At 40.2% G+C, this 12,254-nt stretch overlaps 1 protein-coding gene across 1 annotated transcript in view; it reads left to right on the top strand.

The window, feature by feature from the left end:
• The window catches only part of LOC107685661 (PR domain zinc finger protein 2-like), an 18,311-nt gene extending 9,522 nt beyond the window's left edge, over positions 1-8,789 (top strand). Inside the window, exons 8-9 of the mRNA XM_016482332.1 lie at positions 2,472-7,060; positions 7,170-8,789. Coding sequence (XP_016337818.1) covers positions 2,472-7,060; positions 7,170-7,196 — 4,616 coding nt within the window. The 3' untranslated portion in view covers positions 7,197-8,789. The remainder of the gene's footprint in view (positions 1-2,471; positions 7,061-7,169) is intronic.
• The last annotated feature ends 3,465 nt before the right edge of the window (positions 8,790-12,254 follow it).

Genomic DNA, 12,254 nt, shown 5'->3' on the forward strand with positions numbered 1-12,254 from the left:
TGGTCAGACTCAGCCCATTGCTTTACTGAAGTATATTATATTTTCCTTTTACAGCTGCAGACTGAGGAAGATCCTGAAATACACCAGCAAACCCTAAAACAGACAACAGTTTACAGATGTTTTTCAGTGGCAGCAGAACTATGACTAAACTTTTGGGTGAAACTTGTTTACTTTTTTCATACTTTTATTACTTGTGGAAAAACCTGAAACAATTTTAAATAAGTATAAAGAATGGCATTGGTTTTGTACATTTCATTTTTGTTTAACTTTATTAATAAAAATGTTGTTCAATTAGCATGTTTTTGTGTTTTGCTTTGGTACCGAAATTGGTACCGAGAACTGTGGATTTTCACTGGTATTGGTACCGAATACTGAAATTTTGGTACCGTGACAACACTAGTTAACAGTAGGGTTGGGTATCGTTTGGGTTTTCTACGATACCAGTGCCAAATCGATACTTTTAAAATGGTACCAGTGCCTGAACCGATACTTAAAAAAACAAATGTACCCAAAATAGGATGGATTGGCCATTGAGCGATATATACACATTTAGCCCCAATCCCAATTCTATTTTATACCCCTACGCCTACCCCTTGTCCCTTGAAACAGAGTGTCAAGGGGTAGGGGTGAAAATATTCCCCTAAGAATTGGGACACCACTACTATACCGTTACACGTCATCATACGTCATCTACCTCCTACAATACACACACCTATACTGGTGTGCTGGTGTGCATTAGAGCCTTACCGTTCTATATTAATGCGCTGCTTACTGACACACACACACCCCTATATCGGAGATCGCGCAGCTCACACATCCAGGAGCAAAGAAACTTGTCAATGCTGCCCCGCGACTTTTTTAAATAACAGTTTAAATACTCTCTACATTATATTTTCCCGCAACGAGGGGATATAATCGCTGTTTTTGAAGTAAACTCACTGTAAAGTAAAGTTTTGAAGTAAACTCATTGTAAAGAGAGACGCACAGACGCACATGCATGCAACTCTCTCTCTCTCTCTCTCTTTCTCTCTTGAATTGGCAATATTTGAGAAAAGGTTTAGCGATTTCTGATTATTGGGGGGGCTAGCCCCTCTCAATGTCTATAGTGGTTATCGCCCTGATCAGACATGAAAATATGTTGTGGTACTATCGTGCAGTCTGTAATGATATGACGTTAGCAAACTTTAGCGATTTTTTGCAAACATTTCTTTGAATAACATGGCCGTAAATATGAACACACGATTGAATGCAACATAAAACAAATGATTACTTTTCATTAAAATCTTTATTAATGCCAATAATGCTTACATTTATGTGTCTTTGTTCGCTTGGGCAGCCATGTTGCCACTGTAGATGGTTTATGCTGAGATAATTCATACCCCTTCGTTTGAAGTGTGGTCCCGAAAAATCTTAGTTTGAAGGGCTATCTGGCCTTTCCCCTTACCCCTACCCCTCCAACCAAAAGAGAATCGAGACACCCCTACCACTTCACGTGAACGTGCGAAGGGGAAGAGCTAAGGGGTAGAAATAGGATTGGGCCTTAATGTCTGTTTAATTCATACTGTGACAAGCCACATCAGATCACAAAAGGAAGCAGTTATGGAGTAAAAACGTTCGTGAATTTTCTCAGTCGGGAAATTATTTTTCATGTGCGGTGCCGGTGATCCTTACGTCCGTTTCGGAGAACCAGAGAACAAATATTTCAACCGATCGCTCAAGCATTTAAGTGGCACCGAAATCTGCGTTCTGATTCGGTTCTAGTACATACCGGTTACATAGGTATGGCACCGGGTTTCGGTACCCAAACCTAGTTAACAGTAGGACTGCAACCATCAATTATTTTGATAATCAGGACGTGTCACTTATTTCTTTGATTGAATTGTTTTTTAAAAAGCCAAATTTCATTTATTATTCTGTGTTTGAATAAAAAAAAAAAAAACATGTCATTCTACATCCTGCCCAAGTTTATTCTTCAAACAATGTGCAAATTGATTTGTGTTTCTAAATTTCTACAATTTATAGATAAGGATATAACCATAAAATGAAAGTTATGTGCTAAATAAAACAAACACGCATATCTGTTCAAGCATCTGAAATGGAAATCCACGTTAACCTGTATGCTTATGGATTTGTTTGAAACACTTAATATAAACCATTCTCAAGTTTGAAACAGCTTAGGGTATGCACTTTTCCTGCACTATGATCTCAATTATTTTTTAGATTTGTTTTGTCTATCGAAATGCATTTTTCAGTTCCGTAAAGACATCATTTGTGGAGGTTTTTATGCACAGCACACAAATCTGACTAAACAAAATTGAAATTAGTTTAGAATTATTTCTCCTACCAGTTTTATGGATTAGTTCCAGCCATAGTTGTAGTGTTAGTGTAACAGAATTATGCCTTTAGATGAATGATTTTCAACTTCACTAGTGATTTTTGGTTTTTAAATATATATTTTTCTTGTAATTCAGGGATTAATGGTGAGGAAAGACCCCCTTCACCTTCAGAGTTGCAACAGGAGAATGCAGCTTCCCAGTCGTCTTCTACAGAGAATGAAAACCCTGTCCAGTCTCATACAACAGACATGAACCAGAGGGAAGGATTGGATGAGGAAAATGCAGAGGATGATGGACAACTTCAGCAGCCACAGTTAAATCAGAGCCCACAGCATCCCTCTAAGGCAGAATCAGTTGATGGGAATGAAAAGTCTCTCCTGCATTTACGCTCAGGCAGCCCTGCAGAAGAAAGCTCTGAGAGTCCGCTGTGTGATACAGAGTGTATATCTTTAGCGAATCCTGAGTTGGAGGCAGAGGGGGATTTTGAGGATGACCCCCAAGGAGGAACGTACCCCTGTCAGTGTTGCGAGCGACATTTCTCCACCAAACAAGGCCTGGAACGCCACACTCACATTCACACTACTTCAAACCATCAAACTCATACTTTTAAATGCCGGTACTGTGCCAAGCCCTTTGGCTCTCAGGTAGGCAGGCGCAGACATGAACGTAGACATGAGAATGGGAGTAGAACTTTAAATAGGCCCAGATCACTTAGCGGAACAACGTTCCTCCACAGTCCCACGGCACCCAATGATTCTGCTACCTCTGGCAGTGCATCCTCTCCAAGCCATTCAGTCATTATGAACACACAGAACGGTCCACCTCAGCAAACCTCTGACAGTTTGAAAAAAGAGCCTGGTGCTGAATCTGACCGACCTTTTATATTGAATGAGAATGGGGAGTCAAAAGAGCTTCATCCTTGCAAGTACTGTAACAAGGCTTTCGGCACACACACCAACATGCGCAGGCACCAGCGCAGAATCCATGAGCGGCATCTAATGCCAAAAGGTGTTCAACGGAAAGGTATGCTCCTGCAAGATGGCTCCTCCCATCAGCAGCAGCATGAGCAAGGGCAGCCTTTTTCGCTCCAGGAAGAGTCACCAAGTGCCAGTCCACCACCAATTTATGTGCCCAGTGTGGAGACTGAGGATGAAGGAGAGAGAGAGGAGTGTATGGTTGATATCTCTAACAACATTTCTGAAAATCTCAGCCATTACATTGATGGAAAGATCCCATCTACAAGCACAGTGAGCAACTGTGAGTTCATTGAGGTTGATTCAAGCACTGCAGCGTTGTTTGGCCTTGATGCTCTCATTCTAAGTCCCAAACAAGTTACTCATGCTCTTAAAGTTGAAACACAGACTTGTCCAGTGAAAGAAGTTTCATGCGTAGCTCAGACAGCTTCTAAAAGACGAACTGCTACACCACCACTGCTGCCTGCTGTGAAAATGGAAACAGAAACGGCGTCCTCCTCTTCCTCCCTGTCCTCCCCTTCCTCTCAGTCCTCTTTGTTGGTAGGAAACATTTTCTCCCAGTCAACTGAAACGTTAGCTGTTCAGAAGGAGAAAACAGTTTATCTCTCTCCAAAACTCAAACAATTACTACAGGCCCCGGATGGTCAGAAACCAGCCATAGGTCTAATTACAGATAGCCATAGATTGACCACCCCGCTTTCCGTAACTTCACTGCCTGCTGTCCAAGGAAAATTTAAAAGAAGAACTGCCTCCCCTCCCACAACTTCACAGAGTAGCCCGCCACAAATAAATGACAGCATAAGCTCTGCAACTGGGGTTTCATGCTCTCTGAAGGTGCCAAAGATTGAAAGCCATTGCATGACACATTCCTGGAGTTTGTCCAGCAAAGATCATGGGGATGCTGTAAGCCTTACAGGAAAAGACTGGTCTCCTTCAAGAAGTGGGGGGAATTCTTGCAATCAGCAGCCGCTTGACCTTTCGAATTCCTTCAGTAAAAAAGACAATAGTGTAAGCAAAGGCTCTGGAGAGGCTGTGCTTGACTTAAGTATGAACCGTAAAAGTCCCGTCGACCATGAAGTAAAGACAAGCTCAGCCACACTAATGCCACATGTGAAAAGAAAGAAACCCAATACCAGCATTTTAGAGAAAGTCTTAATGAACGAGTATGCTGGCCTAAACTCACCTGGAGATGAAGGATCCAATACTCTTGGAAGCCCTGACGTTCTTTCATCTTCTGAGAGCGCCACATGTGTTGGCCCCTCTAGTCCCGGATCAGGATCAGAGCGCCTTCCTTGTGAATCAACCTCTCCTCCTTCTCTGACCCCTATGACTATTAATCCATCCTCTCCGTCTTCATCTAGTATAGCATCATCTACACCCCCTCCTCCAGTCTTACCCACTATCCCATCACCTCCACCTTTATCATCACCTTATCTTCGGATGTCAGATGCCTCTTCACCTGCCTCTTTTCCTGTGTTGTCCCCTAAAATGTCCCCCAAGGCAGGTGATAGTTTAGAGGAAGTGTCGAATTCATCTGCTTTAACAGAATCATGCCATGATACATTAAATTCCATTGTTAATGAATCAGACCAAGCTGCTGAGCAGTTAGACCCTGCGATTTCTCCACTGCCTCAGGATGCAAAAAGACATTGTACAGCAGATTCATCTTTAAAGTCAGAAACACTAAATGAGGGCTCAACCCATGATTCTAAGCCTCAGTTTTTAAGAAATGCCGATCAAGCAGGTTCTTCTCACCGAAAGTGGGATACTGCTTCTGAAACCAGCCAGAGCCATTCCTATGAAGGAACTTTCCCTCAAGACCTCAATAATAAAACAGAAGGCCGACACAAATCAAAGTCTTCGCTTTGTACAGTACAATCAACTCCTAAAAAGGAGTCCTCCTCACCGACCTTCCTCAGAGAATTGCATTCTCCGCAGAAAAGTTCAGTGGTTGATAAGTTGGTTGTAGAGGATATAGTGAAAAAAGAGGGGGCGGTTGATATAACTGCAAATGGGGGTAACGCTTCACCTGGAACTCCACCCAGAAGTTCTGATGAGTTTGAGACACCAGAGCGGGAGACTTTTGTTAAGAGTTTTGTGTGTAACGTCTGCAAAGAGCCATTTCGCTCCATCAAAGACCTTAGTGGCCATATAATAGAGCATGCGTCAGAGTGGCCTTTTAAGTGTGAGTTTTGCGTGCAGTTATTTGGTAACGCCACTGCGCTCCTCGAGCACCGCTCCTCTCTCCATGGGGTAGGAAGAATTTATATTTGCTCCATTTGCTCAAAGGAGTTTGCTTTCCTCTGCAATCTCCAGCAACATCAAAGTGACCTACATCCAAGTCAGAGTTGCACTCACACTGCCGTTGAAAACGGGAAGCTCAGACCTCAGAATTACACGGATCCTGCATACGCAGATGTGGAGAAAGATGCTGTTCTTGACTCAATTTCTGGAGCTACCTCTGAGGATTCTGCGGAGGAGCGCAACAGTGACACTAAAAAGGTAGAAGAGGAGGAAAATGGCCATGAGGACCCTACAGAAGAACTATACACTACAATAAAGATTATGGCCTCTGAGGCTGGTAAACCGAAAGGTCCAGATGTACGGCTTGGCATTAATCAACACTACCCCAGCTTTAAGCCTCCACCTTTCCCGTACCACAACCGAACACCTGATGGCTCGGTTGCCTCCGCCACTAATTTCACCACACACAACATCCCCCAAACATTTAGCACTGCGATCCGGTGTACCAAATGTGGAAACAGTTTTGACAACATGCCTGAGCTACATAAACACATATTAGTTTGTGCTAATGCTAGCGATAAGAGACGCTACACCCCTAAGAAGAATCCCATTCCTCTTAAACAGGTTGTGAAACAGTCTCCGAATGGTCTTCTTACCACCACAGGAGAGTCTGCTGGGCAGAATGCTTTCCGCAGAATGGGTCAACCAAAAAGGCTAAACTTTAACCAAGATATAACCTCCAAAGCAAAGTTATCAGCCCTAAATAAGAAGAAAAACCAGCTTGTCCAGAAAGCCATATCTCAGAAGAACAAGTCTGCTGCCTCTTTAAAGAAACCGACAACCCGTATAAAGGAAGAGGAGACTCATAAGGTCCACGCATGCCCATACTGTAGTCGAGAGTTCACATACCCAGCCAGCCTCAATAAGCACATCGCTTGCAGCTGTCCACAAAGACCTGTTGCCGAGAAGTTGAAAAAAGGCGCACTGACACCTCAAGACAAAAACCGGAGTCTCCGAAGTCGAGCCACTGATCCTGAAGTCAAACAAGAACCAGGTTCTGGACCAAGTGCAAAGCCCTTGGGGAAAACCAGAGCCCGGAGCTCTGAGCCAGTTGAGAGTGAAGCTCCACCAGCAAGTAAAGGAAAAGCACCTCAGGTTCGTACAAAGAGGCTAGCCTCGAATGCAGACAACACAGCGCCACAAACTAAGAAAGGCAAAAAGAGCAATGAGCCACTGACTTCAATAACTCCTGCACTTACTGATGACTCTTCGACACGACCACCGTCTAAAATGCAACGATCTAAAGAGGTTATTGTCAAGGAGGTTGTTGTCAAAAAGGAGGCTGTTGTGAAAATGACACCGTCTAAGAAGGAGGAACGTTTTTCAACAAGGTCGCGGGAGAGAAAAGGTGGGCCAGTGACACGCAGTATACAGATGGCTAGTGCTTCAGCTCCTTTGGAAGTGAAGACTGAAGACCTCTCAAACCAAGAACCAGGACAGTCTGAGGTAATGTAGAATTTCACTGTTAACATTAACATAATATATGTTTAGAGTTACATGAATAGTTGTGAGTGTTTGATTTCAATGTTTTTTTTCCCTAATGTGTTTATTTCAGGAGTCTCTTTTGAAGCTAGCCAGGTAGAACGCCACAGTCTCCAAAGGATTGCTTTAGTCAATGACTCGAAGGGGAACTTCTTTCATCTAAATTGGATCAACTTGATCACAGCCTGAATGTTCAGGGGGACCAGGAGTTATCTCCCTGCTCATGTCTTGCGTTGGCCCATTGGAAGTTTCTTCTCAGTGCACTTTTATAAATAAGCCTTTAACCCCCTTCCCCCAATACGGATTGAAGAATATGATAAATAAATAAATCTCTATTAAGAATAATATTGCTTGATTTATAAATGTTGACCTATTGGTTTTGCTTAGGTATTGCAAGAGGCAATCATTCAACAGTTTCTCTTTCTTAGACTAATTCACCCCATTTAATCTGTAAGGTATTTGGATCCAGTGGTCTCCTAATGCATGTGCTTCTGTATACAGTATGATTGGACTCATCCTCTCTTCATGACTGTACTCCATTTTTACCTGCTCATCTTTTACTGAGAAAAATTATTTGAAGAGTATATATGTATATTTAAGTAAATGTTTATCATACTGAGGCTCTCATCTGAGAGGCTTTTTTGTTTTTACTTTATTGTTGATGTTTTTGTTTATTTTGTCATAGTAAATGAATCGAGCTGTTTGATACAGTCAGAGTGAGCAGGAGAAAAAAGTTTGCTGGATGTAAAAGGTATTCGACCTTCACCTAAACCAGCCAAAACTGTAAGCCATTTTTTTATTCTTTTCTTTTCTCAGTACCTTTTGTAATCTACAGAATCTACAGCAGGGCTGCTGGCCATTAAAATTACACTAAAACTGCAACCGGGAATGACAAACTCTGCTCTGCACTTGCATGAAAATGAATTAATTGTTGTAAGTGCCATTATTACAACCCAAATTATGTAATCGTTTGCTTACATTTAGTGATCTGGTCAATCAGGTTACTTGTTTCTGAAGAAAAGCACTTTATTTAGGCTAATTTGCCTTTTATGGATATCTCAGAGTTTGAGGTGGTTTTACAATATGTGATAACACCTGCTTGAAAACTATGAAAACAGCATTAATTTTCACTGGTATATTATAAGCACATTAGTCATAGCCTGCGGCAACCTCAGAAATTTGCTTCCAATCTAATAAGACCTAGTTAATGTCGCATTATTAGTATAATTAGCCGTTATTGCCATGATGCCACCACAAGCACTCCGTTTCTTTGGTAACCAAGCATTACACAAACGTTTTTATCGTTTCTCATTTTTATAAAATGGATAAGGACTCTTCTTTAATAGAACATCAACTGGACTTAGAATCCTTAGTGGTCTACCTCCTGGCAAGCTTTGAACTGATGCGTTTTCTGCCTTTGGACAGCGTAATCCCTCTCACTCCTAAGCCTGTCTCTGCCGTGTCATTTCCACTTTACCACCTGGACAATGAGGACAGGGATCTGAACAAGATCTGAACGCTTGAAATGTTTTTTAAGCAAGGAACTTGAAACGATACTTTTTTCTTTGCAGAATTTTCATCTTGCAGTATGTCTGTGCTGTCCTGCATTGATATATTTTTGGGAATGAAATGTTGACCGTGTTTTGTGATTATGAATAATAACCTTCACAAATGTAAAATGCATTGTTCTAATTGATATATTAAATTTTTTTTTTTTTTCAGTGTATATTTGATTTTAGCTTTTATTTTGACACTAGGTAATCCTTCAGAAAGTATCCAGAGATACGGTACCTGTCGGTTTGTCAGAAATGTAGTCAATACTTGGGTTTGATCCTATGCATCACTATCTATTGCCTGCATTGCTTCATGACTAATTTAGGCTTTTGTATACCTGTTTATAATAGTACATTAAGTTTTTTGTCCAGGCCCAATATTAGTGTTACCTCTGAATCACCTGGCTTGCGAAATTAAACTTGGATCTATCGAGAGCTTGATCTCTCTGGAAGAGTTCATTTTTATAGTGGCTGTCAGAATCTCATATTGACCATCAAAAAAGCCATTAAAGTGAAATACAGTTCTCTTTTAGGCTAGGTAACCCTGACTAAATACTCATAATAGCTGTAAGTACTCTTCCAACTGTCTGGCTTGCCAATATTCAAATGAAGAATTGAATATTGAGTGCAAGTTTGTTCCGTTATACAGGATAGATCTTTATGTAGCAGGCAAAGCACATCTTTTTTGTTTCCCCCATGCCATGGTACTGTTTTTTATGGTTCCTCCATTGGCCAATGCTGTGGTTTATGGTTCCTCAAAGCTGTGCATGGGAGAGAAGAGGTGCATGATGCTATGCTCAGCTTGACAGGATGAAATATCGTCACACTTAATCCTGATTGCTGTGCAAGGTGGCATAGCCCTAGTCATAAAAAAATGCAGCCCCATGCAGCTTCCGAGTTGTTCCATGCAGTACATTAAGATGAGGAAATGGAGCTAAGATATGCATATGCATGGTACACACAAGAAATTATTTTCCTTAATCATTTTGCAAGACCCATCTTTTATTAAACCCAATTAACATTTATTATACATCAAATTTTGCTGTTAAGTGTAATTTGCAATACTTTTTACCTCTGTAAAAATAAGACTGGAATTTCTCTGTGAATCAAACAAATCAAGTTGGGAATTATTTTTTAAAAATGTGCAATTGGTTAGATTATGAAAACATAATACAGTGCGAGATTGCTAAAAACCATGCCTTAATTTTGGCATTTGGTTATCCATTATCAGATACTGCACTGAAAAAAATTTGAAACAACTTTTACTGAAATATTGCTAGTAAAATTCCAAAACTATTACAAAGAAATGGCAACTAAAACATTGAAGTAAAAATACAATTTTGAAGTAGATACACTAAAATAGTATTTTCTTGTGAAACATACTACAAAAATCTGTTATATTTACAACTTTGAAAAAATCATGCACTGAAAAAAGAAACTTTTAACCCAGAAATTGCTAATAAATCTTAGTTACAAAAAAAGGCTGATAACATACTGAATTAAACATGAAATTTTGAAGTAGAAAGACTAAAACAGTAGTTTAGTTTACAACTTAAAAAAAAAACATTTTTTTTTTACAGTGGTGTGTGGCATCTGAAAAGATTGTTGTTTCAGAAGATTGAGATTTTTATTTAAACTTTTCTTTGAGGTCTTATGTGCCAATGAATTGTTCGCATTAAGACATTGCATTAATTATATAAATGGTTTTGATTCTTTGTTCAGTTTTAACCTCAGATTTGCTGCTAGTTTTATTGCTCTCTGTATTGCTGCAAAATATTACTTCATCTCTACGTTCAGAGACCATTCTAAATATTGTTGGCTTACGTAACTAGGTAGGCTGAGGATGTTTGTGCTGCTGTACTTTATCAAATACCTTTCAGCCTCTGAGGGCAGCAGAAGAACAGTGAGACGGAGAAAGAGAGAGAGAATGATCTCTTCAGGCAGGAAAATGCATTGGAGGAACAGCTCTACCCTCCCCAGCTTGACAGTTTACTATCTGCATGTCTCCTCAGTTCATGTTCAAAAAAATTTTTATTTGAGTGAACCTTCAGTTAGACAGAGGGAATTAATTCCAGTGAGCACCAGCCACTCGGCATCTGCCTTATCTGTCAGTTGAAAGCTGTGAAACTCACTGTGCCTTCTGTCACAAGTCTAAATTTCAGAGTTTGCTGATATAAGAGGAAGAAAAAGAATATAAAATTACCTTCTCTTTCACCACTGTGGCACTGCAGGCTGTCCTTGTGTAAACCAGTCACCTTTCAACTTCATTACTAGCCGATGTAGCTGGATGTTACATAATATCAGGTTGACCGTCTTTTCTTTTAGAACAGGAGGATATGACTACACTTGCAGATCTTCCATGTTCTTATGGCAGAGAGCGGATTCAACAATCACGCTGACCTGACACACAGCTTTCATGGGAAAATCTGACAAATGGGGAAACGGCTAAAATGAATGCTGAAATGTTTCCAGCCAAAGTTTATAGAAGAATGAAACAGACTTTTGTAGCAATAATTGCTTTATTTATCCTGAAATGTAGCTAGATGGGTCTTTAACAGCTATATTGGATGAATAATTAATTGCAAGGAAAATTGAAGGTTACACTTTATTTTAAGGTGATGTTACAGTATAATTACACATTTACTGAGTTATTACTATTACGGAGTAATATTAATTTAAACTTGCTATAGAGTTAAGGTTGTTTGGTTTAAAGTTAGTTGCTTATAATTACTGTTATTGTTTATAGTAAGTTCATGTAACTACATCACGTTAAAATAAAGTGTGTATATGTATATATCTGCTAAAGAATCAAATTTAGATGGATTGGAATTAATTAGGCCTATTTGGAAAAGTTATAATTTTTAAGCATGACAACGAAGACACCTAGAAATGACAATCTTGTTGCATCAAATATAAAATATCAAACCGAATGGCATCTGCAAATAAATAATGCTATACGTTTCTCTAAGCTAAGTGTTCTTCGCTTTTCTCCCCATTTATTGATTAAACTACCAGTCTCAAGGTCATTTTACTGGATGTATTATATATTTCCTACCAGGATTGATATTTTGTTATATAATGCAGACATTCATACATTTTTAAGTGTCCAAATACATTTTGGGGGTCACTGTAGGTCAGTACATCCCAATATCCCACCTATTAATATTTCTCATTGTATGCTAATTGATATTTTGCCACCGTTGGGTGAGTTACCCAAAATGAACTATCCTTTTCAACCTCTCCTCACTCCTCCACAGGGGGAGGAATTAAAATGCAGAGCTGCAAGATTTGCAAAAAAAAAAAAATATTTTCCCTGCAGCAGCTTCTTACGAAACAGATCGTCGAGTTGAAGGGAGAGAGAAGAGAAAGCAAGAAATGAAAGGGAAGGGGTAGAGCCGAGGCAGAGGGAGGAGAGAAGAGGGCACACGCATCCGATCAGAGCACAACAAATGCCAGTCCACCCTGAGCCTGGGGGAAGCGAAGGTTTCTCACTCAGTCAGCAGGACAGAGTACGCTGGAGAAACCTGCCAGCGAGGCACAACCTCAACGCATGGTCACAGAGCAGCAGGAAAAGGCAAGACATCATTTCTCTGATTCTCTCTTTC

The sequence above is a fragment of the Sinocyclocheilus anshuiensis genome, unplaced genomic scaffold, assembly GCF_001515605.1.
Source record: "Sinocyclocheilus anshuiensis isolate Anshui unplaced genomic scaffold, SAMN03320099.WGS_v1.1 scaffold257, whole genome shotgun sequence".
Lineage (NCBI taxonomy): Eukaryota > Metazoa > Chordata > Actinopteri > Cypriniformes > Cyprinidae > Sinocyclocheilus > Sinocyclocheilus anshuiensis.